This window comes from Cyphellophora europaea (genome assembly GCF_000365145.1).
Source record: "Cyphellophora europaea CBS 101466 unplaced genomic scaffold supercont1.4, whole genome shotgun sequence".
Lineage (NCBI taxonomy): Eukaryota > Fungi > Ascomycota > Eurotiomycetes > Chaetothyriales > Cyphellophoraceae > Cyphellophora > Cyphellophora europaea.
Window position 1 is genome coordinate 2,626,348 of NW_008481810.1, and position 13,812 is coordinate 2,640,159.

A 13,812-nucleotide genomic window follows, 5' to 3' on the forward strand; every position below is an offset into this window, starting at 1 on the left:
GTGCCCAAGAAAGTGCCCAAGAAAGTGCCCCAGGGGTGCCCAAGAGGATGCCTAAGAAAGTGCCCCGGGGGTGCCCAGGAGGGTACCTAAGAAAGTGCCTGAGGGGTGCCCAAGAGGGTGCCCAAGAGAATATCTGGAAGTAGATTGGTTTTGAATTTACCGTAGCTCCACAAACCTATGGTTTCCGGCCACCTCCTGGCCTAAATCCCTCTGAAAAGGCCGCTCGCCGCCTCAAGAGCTTGTCTGATCACAGACATACTTAGACTGACGCTTCTGCTTCTCATTTCCGTTCATACGTAGCCGTTCGCTACACTTGGACCCGCTAGTCTCCATTCCATGTTCCCATGGTGCCCTCATTCGACTATGTGGAGAAGGACCATCGGTAAGAAGGATATTGGGGCTGGGAAAAAACTCGGCCATCAGTGGCATGTAGGCTGGCACAGCTGCGAAAGCCGGTTCGAGGCCATCCTTGCTGTCGGCCGCCGTCCAAGACAGGATGTGCGATATCTGGGCGTGCGAGGAAATGACAGCCACGTTGCGATAAAGTATTCGGCTCGAACAGGCGTTCGAGAGTCGACCAATTCAGGATACTCGACTTAAAATACTGGAACGCGTGACGCTATGAACGATTCGGGGCTGGAGTGAAATGAAAATGTTTCTGAGAAGCCGCTGATAGTCGTCGATGTGCCATGCGGTATTTGTGGTGGCTTTCGAGCGCCGGCCTCAGATAGGGATGTCATCTCGAATTGTCACGGTTGGCAGAAATGGGCGAGTCTGCCGTAAATGGGAAGCTAGGAGAGTAGTTTTTGAGACAACCATCTCGTCTTTGTCTGCAGGTCTACTGGTCCCAACACACCCCAAGCATAAAGGGTACGTTCTGACCCGGTTGCTGTTTGTGACGCTGTTCGTCTGGCTTCTTCTTAACAACCACAGCGGCATGGATCTAACGTGGGGATACGACAAAGTCCTGCCTCGTGGCTGGGGTGGTGGGGCGCGAAAGCATATGATGCATCATAACACGTGCAGTAGTGGGTATGAGTGTCACGATTGCCGAGGCCAGACAAGGCAACGAGGCGCCACGGCCCTCTATTGCCAAGGACTCCAAGGTCTCAGGGGTCAAGACACTTGGCACACAATCTCCCACGCGACTCGCGTGGAGGATCGTGTTGGTTCTGGACTTGCTCCTGCAAGTACTGAATCGTTGTACATAGAGAATCACAGTTGACACCTATTCGTTCCAAGGCTCCTCTCACACTATCCCAAGTGACTCTTACAATGAGCCCTTCTTCTGCTGGAAGGATGGACTGTGGGAGCGATTACCGATATCACAGGCTCTATTGAGTAGTACATAGATACAGGCGGATAAACATTAAGCTTAGGGTAGGCTTGTGGTTGAGTAGTGCAAGGCTTAATAATAAGGCTGTATATAGCCCAGCCTATAGAGATGGCACCTGTCCCCTAACCCGGGCCACTGTATCATGCAAATTGACAGCATCGGGATGTGGGGGCAAAAAGCTCTGGAGCGCCACATCTCGCTAACCCGTTAGGATAGTACCGGGAACTAATCACTACTCCGTACCACTGGAAGCGGAGGTCCTAGTAGTAGCGTAGGGCCCCACTCCGAGGAACTTCGGCTTCACCCCGTCATTGTCCCACTCCAGGCAGTGGTACGAGCTGTCAACCGGGTTTTATCTATCCAGCTCGCCTGCAACTGAGTGATAACTAGCGCCATCTGAGTGCCAACCCGACGGCGTGGGGCTGAGTATCGTTCTCTAGTCTCTTCGGTCTTGACACCCGTTGCTGTTGAGCTAGGCCCGAGCACCCCGGCTTGCAAGCAAAAGCCTTTTCAGCACCACATTGACTGATCCTACCGCGAGACCACCCCATGGGGAAGAGATAACGCGGGGTGCGGCTCAGTGGCCTAGGTCGACCCTGATTCTCGGGGGCTAAAGTACTTCTACAGGAAGACTCTGAGAAGGGAGTTGGGGCTCGTCAGCCTAGACTTGTGGTTCAGACCGGAACAAAGCGACTAGCTGATGGAAAAAGTCCTGAACTCTGGTTCTCATATACGGCCCAGAAGGAAGGCTATGCGAACGAAGTCATTGTAAAGTCGACAACATCCCGCCTCACTCGACACGGCCTTCTTCGCAGTTGATTCCTTCAGGTACCTTTCCAACACAGCATGTCCAAATCTGAACCCGTCACAGCTACTTCCGCCATGGCTGACGAAGCTCCCCCGCCGCGGTCGACGGCGATTAAGGGCAGGCTGCTCCACGACTATCGCGCCTTCTTGTACTGTGGTGTCGCCTGCCTCGGTGGCTTTCAACTAGGTGTGTATCCTGCGTGAACGTCGCCAGCTAATGCACGGGTCCGCTGACGTCGGCGTAAAGGTCTCGATCTTGGAGCCGTTGCTGGTTTTCAAGCCATGCCAGGATTTCTAATGATCTTCGGCTTCCCAACGGACACTTCGGCGCTAGGTTGGGGCATTGACCCGACTGTTCAGCAGCTCATCAGCTCACTAATGCTGGTGGGCTCGTTCGTAGCGTGTCTGGCGGTCGGGCCTATGGGCAAATACCTCAGCAGAAAGTGGGTTCTGTTCATCGGCTGCTGCGTTAACCATGTCAGCGTCATCCTAATGTTGGTGGCCAAGGACCCCGGGACGCTCTATGCTGGTCGCATAATCATCGGCATATCCGTGGGCATTCTCGACGTCCTGCCCCAGCTCTACATCCACGAGTCGGCCCCCGCGAACCAGCGAGGAATGCTGTTGGGTGGCTTTAATGTTTTTGTTAGTATCGGCTTGCTCATTGGATCCATCGTGGACAACTACACCTCGAAAATCATGAGCCCCAAATCCTACCAGATCCCTCTCGGCATCTTCTTCATTGTCCCGGTTATATTGTCAATCGCTTTGCCTTTCATGCCCGAAAGCCCAAGGTGGTTGATTGAACACAACAGGACATCTGATGCACGAAAGGCCTTGACCAAGCTCCGGCATAAGGATACCAGCGCTCAGTTTCTCGAAGCGGAATTACAAGAGATGATTGTCGCATTCGAGACGGAGAAGTCACTGACTGGCAACGTGGCCTTGTTCGACTGCTTCCGCAGAACCAATCTCCGCCGAACCTTGCTCTCGGTGGCCATCATGACCTGTCTCACCGGCTCGGGCGCCGTGTTCGTCCTTGTGTACGGCACCTATTTCTTTGCCATCGCGGGGCAGACCAACGCCTTCGAACAGAGTGTCGGTATGACAGCTGCGGGCCTGGGCGCCACAATCTTCTCCATGTGGCTGATCACTCGCATTGGCCGACGAAGCATCTTGATGATCGGGTTCGCAGCCCAGTCAGTCTGCATGCTGATAGTGGCCGCCGTCTTTCAGAAGCTGTCAACCAGTCCCATTGGGGGTAGAGTCCTGGTCTCGTTCACCATCATATACCTCTTCTTCTACAATATGTGCGTCGCACCCTACCTATACCTCTGCGCAGGCGAGATCCCGACACAGCGGCTACGTGGCTACACCCTGGGCATAGCCATTGGTGTCTCTTTCCTGTGGAATTGGGTGGCGACCTTTACTGCGCCGTACTTTTTGAATCCGATGGAACTGAACTGGGTAAGTAAAACCGTCTTGAATCGCCCTGTGGTGATGAAGCTAAACTGCCAACAGAGTGGTAAATACGGATACATTTGGCTCGGGTCAAATCTCGTCATCCTGGTGTTTGTCTTCTTCTTCGTGCCCGAGACCAAGGACCGCACGCTTGAGGAGATTGACGAAATGTTCGAAGACAAAGTGAAGGCTCGCCAATTCAAGCGCTACAACTGTGTTCGTGCGGAAAACGCACGTGCCGTTGCGATGCAGGACGTCGAAAATAAGCAGAGAGAGACATCTGAGCATGTGGAATCTATTTAAAGGTCGGTGCCCACCTCTCTCGCGACTATGATGGGGGGCAACGCGAGAAAGCATTCAAGGACACGTAGGTACGACTCGGGGACGATTATAGTAGGACTGTTGCCTACAAGGAGTTTATCCCGATAAATGCTTTGCAGACACCATTGGCTGCTTCTACTACCATATGCTATACTCAATTGTATGAAAATCAACTTACGAATTTCTGTTTACCGTATAATCAAAGGAAAATTTGGTCCTAAATTCATCAGATACGACAATGCTATTGCGGCCAGGCTTCGCTCGGGGCGTCTCCCTTGTCGCTCTCCCCAGTCGTCAGGGTTGGTGTGTTCGTTGGGGAATGTTGGAGAAGGCCGAGACCCCGGGTCTAGGTCTTCTAGAGTTGGGGGTCTGCCAGCCATAGTCTCGGTGACCAGCCCATGTGGCTCCACATTAACGGCTAGACTACGGGGGTATGAATTACTAAGAAGGAAATATGGCGGGAGTAATTCAAGTGGTAATACGGATGGCACAAGGGGGCATGGTGGTGGCAACTCCACCACCCACGACTCTAGTGGATGCAAACCTCTGGCAGTGTAGAGCCTGGTGAGCTCGTTTTATTTCTACCGGAGCACTAAAGCACGCAGAAGAGGCCATTCCTTCTTTGTCCCACTCCACCTGGTGCCATTGACCAGTTTGACCTCTTAGGACGACTGTTTATCAGAAGTCGTTGTTCCTCTACTCGTGAGCTAGAGTCCTTCATCACGCGGCAATACTACAACCTTGTATCACGATCACATTGGACGGCGTCGAGGATGAAACACCGAGGACGAGGAAGCGGGCCGGATGGGATTGTCTATCCCGGCTCTAGTGGAATTAAAGTCATCGTCATAGGACTTGGATATGCAGGTGTGACTGCTGCCATCGAGTGTCATAGGAAAGGTCACCAAGTGATAATTTACGAACAAAACCCGGACATCTCAACACTAGGTCAGTGGCCGTCAAACGCAAACTCAGGAGCTATTCGCTGACAGTTTCCGGTCAACAGGTGATATGATCGGGCTGTCACCGAACTCTGCCAGAATCATCGCCAAATGGAACAGGGGAAAAGTCCACGAGCAGATCATCCCGCACGCTGGTCAATACGTTAGAAACAACATACACAAGCATGACACCGGTGAGATTCTGTTCAGCCAGCCCATGTCCGGCTACTCGAGCTTCGAAGGATATCTAGCTCCCCGGCCATTGCTGATGAAGCTATTTGCGGACCACTGTCGACAGCTACAGATACCAATCTTCTTTGGCCAGAGAGTGTCCAAGGTCCTGGAGGATGAAAACCACGCAGCCATCGTTCTCGAGGGAAGCAACAAGCGCGTCGTGGCAGACTGTGTGCTGGCCTGTGACGGCATCCACTCTAAAGCCCGTGGCACGATCACCGGCCTGCAGGACCGTGCATATCCTACCGGCTACGCCGCCTATCGCGCGTGGTATAATGCCGAGCTGATATGCGACAACCCCAAGCTGCAGTCCCTATTCGAGGGCGACTACGACAAGATGGAAGTCTACATCGGGCCCAACATGCACGCCATCTTCGGGACCTGCTCTCAACAGAAGCTTGTCATGTGGACCATCACGCACAAAGATACCTTCGACGTCACGGAGTCCTGGACGCAGCCGGGTAAGATTGAGGACGCCTTGGCGTATATCAAAGGCTGGGACTCGCGGATCCACGAAGTCATCAAGCACACGCCCCCAAACCAGATCTTTGACCACAAGTTGGCCTGGAGAGACCCCCTGCCACGGTGGACATCAAAGCATAATCGCCTGATCGTGCTGGGGGATGCAGCCCACCCTTTCCTACCAACGTCAGGTCAAGGCGCCGGCCAAGCCATCGAAGACTGCGCGACGATCGCCATCTGTCTCGAATTGGCAGGAGAAAAGAACGTGCCACTGGCGTTACAAGTCTGCGAGAAACTCCGGTGAGTGTGATGGCACCGGACAACGCACCTTCTTACTACCACGAGTCGTGATTCGTCTAACAAAATTAATCTCTAGGCACGCCCGGGCGTCGCTGGCTCAGAAAATGGGCGTCGAGACGCGCGATATGTGGCACAAGACCGACTGGGACGCGGTCACGTCGCAGCCGGAGACGGTGTCGATGCCGAACCCGGCCTGGCTCTTTGCGCACGACCCGCAACGGTACGCGTACGATGAATTCGACGTGGCCGCTCACGCAGTGCGGACCGGGTCGGTGTACGTGCCCACGAATGTGCCCCCGCCGGAGGTGGACCACCGTGTCAGCGACTTCAAGGACGGGCAGTACTCCGGTGGAACTGTTATGAGACAGGCAAAGATCTAAGGCTGACAGCTGCAAAAGACTGTTGCGGTGTCGGGGATCCTATAGCTCTGTCTGTTTGTGAGACAGTACCAGCACCTCCTAATGGCCTCGAAAGACCAAGTTTGAAGTCCTGCGTTGTAAATGCACAGGCCGTGGACCGGGCTGCACATGTGATACTAGGTACCCACGTTTCTGGACTGCTCCTCACATTGCTAGTACCAGTAGTCCGGATTTTACTACGCCCCACTTCTCCAGAGCCTTGCTTTAGCGACCTGCATTCCCCTCTTGTCTTCGATAGTGCTTATACTACAGCCACCGTACCGGCTTGCGACTAGTATTTAGACGATCTACGAAGCTATAGGGCGACTAATTACGACGCTCCAAGTCCACAGTCGAATCTCACATGACTTCTGTCTTTCAGCACAGGAAATACGAGCCTTTCCCCAGTTACGCATTGGAGGTTTTCCCCAACTTTCGGTTGTTCATCAATGTCCGACTTGGGGTTTCGAAGAACGGCCCGGATCTGAAGGAAGGCAAGGCAAGGCTAGCCGATCCAGACTCTCCCGCTCCGCCCGCCACCCTCCGGCAGGTCCACGCCGTCGGCCCCACTCCGGACCTGCAAGGTCTAACTTTCTTCGGCGCCCAGGAAAAGAGTCTGGGGTATGGTGCGGAGGACTATGGGAGCCGTGGCCGTAGTGGAGGGAGGACAGTGGAAAGCTCGACATCCGAGAGAGCGAGTAGTACTAGTTTTAGCAAGTCAATTCCCTGAGGGGCGGGGGATTTCGTGGATTAATTACGGGTGCCTAAACAGTACATTCTGCACACTACAGCGAAGTGACTGAGGCACAGTAAGTTTTCCTCGTTCTCAATCTCATTTTCATCTTCATACAGCCAGCCAAAAATGCCTCAAGAGATTCTGCCATGGGACGTGTTCCCACCGACACCCAAATTAGACCTGACCAAAGCAAAGCAACAAGGACTGGCCAAGACGGCGAGAGGCATCAGACTGTGGTGGGCGGTCTTTGGCGTCCCGCTGGAAAGAACCCTGCGGGCACGACGTGTCCCTATCTTGCTGATGCACGGCGGCGTGAGCAGCTCAGACTGGAATGCGCTCCAGGTCGAGTTCCTGTCCCCGAGTCACACGGTGATTGTACTCGATCTCCCCGGGCATGGCCGATCACCCTTCGACGACCGAGAGCTGTCGTATGAAAAGCTCGCCGCCGACGTCGCGGGTGTCCTGGACGTCTTGGAAGTGCCCAAAGTGGCCATCATCTCCTGGTCGGAGGGCACGATGGTCGCGTGGTCGATGCTTGCGTACGGCCAGCATCACCGGGTCGACCGCGCATTCTGCTACTCGGCCCTCGACGACTATCGGAAAGCTGATGCCGAGAAAGTGATGCAAATTCCCATGGTGGGTGAGTTCTTTGCACGAGTGCAGCGCGAGTGGGAAGAATCACACCCGGGAGAGAAATGGGACGACTTCCTGGGGGCGTGGATGAAGATGTGGACCAGAGAGCCCATCTGGACGGAGGAGACATTCAAACACCTCCCCATTCGGGGGGATACCAGAGAAGCGCCCATTGTCTGGATTGTGACAGGCGATCACGACGAATGGATCCCACCGGCGACGCACGATCGCATGGCGAAGTTCATCCCTAACTCGAGCTATCTCAAGATGCCGAGTGCCGGCCACTTGACCTTCATCCAAGATCCCAAGATGTATCATAGGATGATTGAGTGTTTTCTAGAGGACCGCAATGTTGTGGCACCCGTGAAGGCGTCCTTGTAAACATGATGTTGGAGCTATCGTTGTAGACACCCTAGTAGTTGGATAGTATAGAAGTACCATACGCCGAGCAGGCAGAACAAAAACGATTCTAGCCCTGTAATCTGGCCTAAGTCAACCCCGGGGCTTGTGACGCTGGTAGCGAAAAAGCTGGAGGAGCCCCGCACGCCTAGCCCTCCCCCAAAAGCTAAGATTTTCGACCCATTGGCCCCCGGAATAGCTATACATGCCCTACCAAAGCTGACGGAGGCAATCCGTTGCGGGGCATATTCGCGGATGTGTTGTTAAACAGAGAAAGCTAGGATCGTTGCAAGACACTCAACGAGTAAATCACGTACTGGGTATCTTCACATCTGTCTCTTTCGAAGCTGCTTCACTCACCAGCTAATGCGTGGTTTCTAGATCGCTCCTGCTACCTGGCAGTACTACAGTTGGTATACAGCATTGAGACCAGTCAGCAGTATAATTGATATCTTCGTCGCGCAAGCTGTCAATGGGCAAACTTCACCGTGCTAGCAACATCCTACCATGGCTATCGTGAAATGCGGAAGGTGTGATCAAACATATTCCAAGGCCGAGCATTTGAAGCGTCATCAACGATCCCGTGAGTCTTCCACCGTGATCCTGGTGCCGATGGCGAAACGGAAGCTTGACGTGGACAGATACGAAAGAGCGCCCATATCAATGTTCAGTATGTAACAAGTGCTTTTCAAGAAGGTTTGGCTTTTTCTCTGGGACCGGAGTCAAAAATTGACTAACGCATTCTACAGCGATGTCCTTCGCCGGCACCAAAAGAATCACCCGAGATCCCGTCGAGAAAAGAACGCCGCCGCCTCGAACAAGCATTATGAGCTGGGCCCACACTTACGAGACTCTGCTGATTCAGCGTCGCAAGGTATCACTGGCGCTGTCGCGTTCGCACCGGAGAAGCATCAATTGGAAGATTCAACCTCATCTTCGACGTCAGCTAGAGGCGCCAGGACCATCCCAACGGCAAATGAAGATGATGACGAAGCACCCTCTAGAGCTGATCGACAAATGCCACGGCAAGTACAGTTTAATATCGTGGATTGTAATCGGTCCAAAGGGATGCAGCAACCACAGAGCTCGATGACGCCGGCACGGGCTGCAGTTATCGCGAGCAACGCCGCTTCGGACGCTCGACATACTAATACTCCGCAGGATCAACAGTTCGAGCTTGCGGCATTCGCAACGAGTGGCAGCATTGCTTCGCCTGTGCTCATGCCATTCAGTCGCCGCGGACAAAACAATCCGTTCACTGATGAGGTAGACGTGGTGCATCGCTTTGCAACAGAGACTCAGATCCGCGGCCTGGCAATGGACATATCGACAGAAATGGGAGATATGTGGCACTTTCAGTACGACCCTGGCTCAATCGGCCCATTACCAGACATCTGGACCGGCTTGCCGCTCCCTACATTAACCGATCTATCCAGCTTGAGACCGTTCAGCCCAGAAGCAAACTGTCCGCTATCCGGAAACCTGGACGCCAGCGATGAATTCACGCGTTCCGGGTCGAATCAGAGATTCGAAGAGATTCAGTCCCACTGGCACTCGCGCTCGAGTAGAAATATTCGCCTGATGACCACTCTTTGGCACGACTTGGCGCTCTCAAAGGGCATCAATATCTACTGCAAAGAAGTCGATGATAAAGTGTCGAGCCCTGAGGGCGCGCAGAATCGAGTATCAAGATGGGGTTTCGGCGATGACTGCCGCCAACACATGCAGCTCACGCTCAACAGCCTGACTCACCACGAGGGCGTTCACACTCCGCAGTCTCTCGATTCTTCCGACGCTGAGCACGGATCCCGATCGTACCACTGTGTGTCTTACAGAACGGGGGAGATAGTATTCCCTCCGACAGAAACTTGTGAAGTCGCGCTCGAGGTCTATTTCCACCAGTTTCATCCAGCCTTGCCGGTCCTCCATCTACCCACCTTCTCCGCGCAAGGGGCACCTTTTCCGTTGCTTTTCGTCATTTGCCTGCTTGGCTTCAGTATCTTGGGTACACCCAGCACCACGGAACTGGTTTCCAATTGCTTTCCGGTATGTTCAGCTCCCCCGCGCGTGGTCTTTGCCGAGCATTACTGAAAGTGGCATCAGACGTTGGTTCAGCTTGTGTCCACAGAGCTCCAGTCGACCGCGGCCGGGAGGGATTCTCCAGCCGAAACACTGACAGTACTGGTCACAGCACTGCTGACGCTGAACTTGGCTCTGATCGCCGGAGTAAGCACCCTGAGGCAGACATACATCCCACGGGCGCAAGTCAATGGTTTCGCACTGACACGATCATTGATTCCAGCAAAATCCACGATTCATGGCGGAAGCCGAAATGCTCTACATTAATCTGATTTCCGTAAGCAACCGACGAGTCCGCCAGCATTCCGACTGACTGAACACGTCACCTAGTTGGCTCAATGGCACGGCGTATTCTCTCCAAACGATGCTATCTCTCCCAAAGAAATCCTGGAGGGAATATCCGACCGGGAGGAACGGTGGCACACGTGGGCCAAGTTCGAATGCATTAAACGGTTCGTTTCGAGATGCTTAGCTGGTTGGCGGCGCCTCATGCTGAATCTCAGAGTAGCCTGGTCATCGGGCTCATCGAGATCGATGATTGGTGTTCCGACTATTTCTCAACCCATCCCGTGGTCCGTTCGGACAACATCCAATTACTGCCGCCGTCCGACGACAGGCTCTTTCACGCCCCTACCGCTGACGACTGGCTACGCCTATCTCAAACCGGCAGGCTAGCAACTCCACTCTGCGTAGCCGTATCTCTAGACTCATCCGCAATGGATCTACATTCTACGTCCTTACCCGCCATGCTAACATACCTCCAGCATCTGACATACGAATCCAACCATCTTTTAATCACATCCAGCAATCAACACGGTAAGAGCCCGTGCCTGGAGCCGTGGCGGATGCACACGAGACCAGCAGATACAACAACTGCGTCCACTCTGGCCCACCATCTCAGCTCACTGCCATCGACCAGCGGCTCCAACGCGCTACAGCAAATCGACATTAACGGCGTTATCACATGGCATGTATGCTGCCTCATGCTGACCGCGAACGTACAACTGTTCGAAGACGCGGCCGGCCGCCGCGGACCAACAGCCGTTCCGACGGCGCTACAAACCATCGCGCGCTGGGCCACCACACCGACTGCGCGACGCGCCGTCGTCCACGCAGCACAGGTCTTCAAAGTGCTCTTCCATCGCCGCGTCTCCGACGTCGTCAGCGTGCACACCGTGGTGGCCCTCTTCAAGGCGGCCCTGATTCTGAGCTTCTACCTGCTCACGACAACCCGCGCCATGACGTCCTTTTCCTCCTCTTCCGGCCAAGACGGACCGCTGGAGTTGTTCGACGACATCGACTGGTCGCGCACGGGGAATCTGGGCATGGCGGATCACAATAATGTGCGCCTCGGGCCGGACGCCAGAGACCCCGAGATCGATCGCATCGGCCGCTTCATCATAGCCGGCGGCCCGTTCAGCATCACCGGCGTTGTCCACCATCCCGGCCTCTCGTCCTGTCGACGCGTCTTGCTGCACGCCGCCGACCTGATGCAGACATTGGGGAAGTGGAAGTCGTGTCGATTTTCTGAGATCTTGCATCTGTTGACGCGTGACTCGGGTGAATAGGTAGTAGGTGATTACACATACGGTGGTTTAGGAGTTAGGACAGTGCGCTCGACTCAATCACAAATGTTGCTAGTTAATCGTGTTGGTCTGTATGTGCACTATTACTTCAACTAGCATGTCAACATCAGCATCAAAAGGTGTCGGTGTTTTCTTTCTAAATGCACAGCATCATGACTCGAAATGGAGACCACGTGCCTCTGTCTCTCGGAAAGCCTCGCGAATGACCTTCTGGTGTTGTGGACTCCGGGGTCTGATACTGGCCACAAAGGGTTTCGGCACGCTAAGGAAACCCGGCACCATCTCGGTGTCGGGCTCGATAACACGGCCGGTTCCGTCTGTGGCTTTGGCAATGTCGAACCCCCACAGCGTGCGGACGATATTGATATAGAGTGAGCGTTCGGCGACGTGGACGCCCGGACAGACGCGCCGGCCGGCCCCGTACGTGAAGTGGTCTCGCTCGTACGGGTCGTTGATGTTGATGTAGTCCGCCGCCGGCAGTGGCCTCGCCAGGTATCGGGACGGGTCGAATGCTGTGGGATCGTCGTGGAGTTGCGCGTCCATGTGAATGGCCCTGACGTGTGGTGTCAGTGGGGAGAGAATGCTTGGCGAACATACTTACCACCAGTTGAGCATTACGACTGAGCCCTTGGGGATGAAATAGTCATGGTACCAGTCATCTTCGCTCGTCGCGTGTGGCATTCCGAACTTGTTGACCGGTCTCCAGCGGAGCACCTCCTTCACCAGAGCCCGGACATAGGGAAGGTCTTTCTCATCCTCCCAAGCCGGCAGCCTGCTCGATCCGATCACACGATCGATTTCTTGCTGGGCCTTTTTAACTGCGTCTGGATGCAGCACCATGCACAGCAGAAAATTGTTCAGGGTGGTACCCGTTGTTTCGGAGCCAGCCTCGATCAGCCCGCCACATGTGTAAGCTGCTTGTAGATCGTCGATGTTGTACTTGGCTGGGTCGTTGGTAAGAAAGTCCTTGCAGAAACACTCCTCGGCCGTCCCGTTCTCGACTTCCTTCTTGAGATTCTCCCATAGGTCCATGTAGACTCGACTGTCGTGCGCGAACATCTTCTGGCCCTTGGCCCTCCAGTTTCCCATCAAGAATTGCGGCAGCATTGCCAGTGACGGAATACTGTCGACCACGAATGCTCCCGGGGCTGACACGTTGGTGAAGTTATCGAGGACCTTATAGATGCGCTGGACCATGGGGTGGTCCCACGTCGGCAGCCGGTAGCCGTATGTCAGCTTCATGATGACCGATGCGCTGTATCTCCTGTTATGCTTGTAGAAGTTCTCGGGCGTGTCCAGGAGCTCGGTCATCAGCTGCTTCGACTCGAAATCCTGGATCGGCTGGTATTTGATGGCCGAGTTGGCGTTGAGTAAGGCGTGACTGTACCTGCGCAGCTGGCGCCATTGCGGACCATACTGCATGAACAGCTGTCGCCGACCTCCGCTGACGGTGTCTGCAGCCATGGGAGATGGCGCTCTCGAGGAGTATATCGCCGATTTCTTGTCCATCAGGTCTTTCACCACGCGTGGTGATGAAAGCCAGATGTAGTCAGCCCCTGCGATCTTGGTATAGAATATATCACCGTGTTTCTGATGCCATTCTACAGCCTTTTCTCTGACCTTCTCCGTGTCTGCGAGGTCCAAGAGATTCCCAAGGAATGGGAGACCTTTTGGACCAGGCGGGAGGTGACGGCGTCTGGAGTCCTACAAGCCGTCAAAATCTTGTCACACACGTTGCGTAAGACCCAAAATCATACTTTGATACTCAGTGGTGTGTCGTAGAGATAGAGTAGGAGCAAGAATGCGATCGGCATCGTGGCGATGATGGCAACCCATTGTCCGGTACTGGTCGATTGAACAACCGTCCAGACTGTACTAAAGGAACCCCCAGCCATGGTCACGCAGCAGGTTTGAAAGCAATACTGTGTGATTGAAGATTTGTTGGTAAAGGTCGAGAGAGGTAAGTGTGTGACAAGAAGCATTTGTAGAGGTGGTGGTTTCTTGGCTATTCTCACGAACTACTAGGTACTGTAGCTTACCTTGAAACGTTAGTACAGGCTAAGAGGCTAGGCCATCGTGGGGCAGTGGGTTGTAGTTGCATTCAGGAGTACAGGCATCG

The 13,812-nt window shown here is 54.2% G+C and overlaps 6 protein-coding genes across 6 annotated transcripts; 4 read left to right on the plus strand and 2 right to left on the minus strand.

The window, feature by feature from the left end:
• Positions 1-582: 582 nt before the first annotated feature.
• HMPREF1541_05248 (uncharacterized protein) lies at positions 583-714 on the minus strand (the record flags this gene model as incomplete). Its single annotated transcript, XM_008719589.1, has 1 exon — positions 583-714. A coding segment is annotated over one exon (132 nt), but the record flags the coding sequence as incomplete, so codon positions are not given.
• A 1,504-nt stretch (positions 715-2,218) lies between these two features.
• HMPREF1541_05249 (uncharacterized protein) lies at positions 2,219-3,907 on the plus strand (the record flags this gene model as incomplete). The annotated part of the gene is made up of 3 exons (XM_008719590.1): positions 2,219-2,330; positions 2,391-3,610; positions 3,665-3,907. The coding sequence occupies 3 exons, from the start codon at positions 2,219-2,221 to the stop codon at positions 3,905-3,907; spliced, it is 1,575 nt and encodes a 524-aa protein (XP_008717812.1).
• Positions 3,908-4,698: 791 nt separating this feature from the next.
• Positions 4,699-6,242, plus strand: HMPREF1541_05250 (uncharacterized protein; the record flags this gene model as incomplete). The annotated part of the gene is made up of 3 exons (XM_008719591.1): positions 4,699-4,873; positions 4,932-5,862; positions 5,939-6,242. 3 exons carry the CDS (start codon positions 4,699-4,701, stop codon positions 6,240-6,242), a joined length of 1,410 nt encoding a protein of 469 aa, XP_008717813.1.
• Positions 6,243-7,122: 880 nt separating this feature from the next.
• Positions 7,123-8,010, plus strand: HMPREF1541_05251 (uncharacterized protein; the record flags this gene model as incomplete). The annotated part of the gene is made up of 1 exon (XM_008719592.1): positions 7,123-8,010. One exon carries the CDS (start codon positions 7,123-7,125, stop codon positions 8,008-8,010), a length of 888 nt encoding a protein of 295 aa, XP_008717814.1.
• A 525-nt stretch (positions 8,011-8,535) lies between these two features.
• HMPREF1541_05252 (uncharacterized protein) lies at positions 8,536-11,675 on the plus strand (the record flags this gene model as incomplete). The annotated part of the gene is made up of 7 exons (XM_008719593.1): positions 8,536-8,698; positions 8,778-9,079; positions 9,190-10,074; positions 10,132-10,254; positions 10,331-10,384; positions 10,438-10,559; positions 10,616-11,675. 7 exons carry the CDS (start codon positions 8,536-8,538, stop codon positions 11,673-11,675), a joined length of 2,709 nt encoding a protein of 902 aa, XP_008717815.1.
• Positions 11,676-11,843: 168 nt separating this feature from the next.
• HMPREF1541_05253 (uncharacterized protein) lies at positions 11,844-13,588 on the minus strand (the record flags this gene model as incomplete). Its single annotated transcript, XM_008719594.1, has 3 exons — positions 11,844-12,246; positions 12,295-13,397; positions 13,451-13,588. 3 exons carry the CDS (start codon positions 13,586-13,588, stop codon positions 11,844-11,846), a joined length of 1,644 nt encoding a protein of 547 aa, XP_008717816.1.
• Positions 13,589-13,812: the final 224 nt, after the last annotated feature.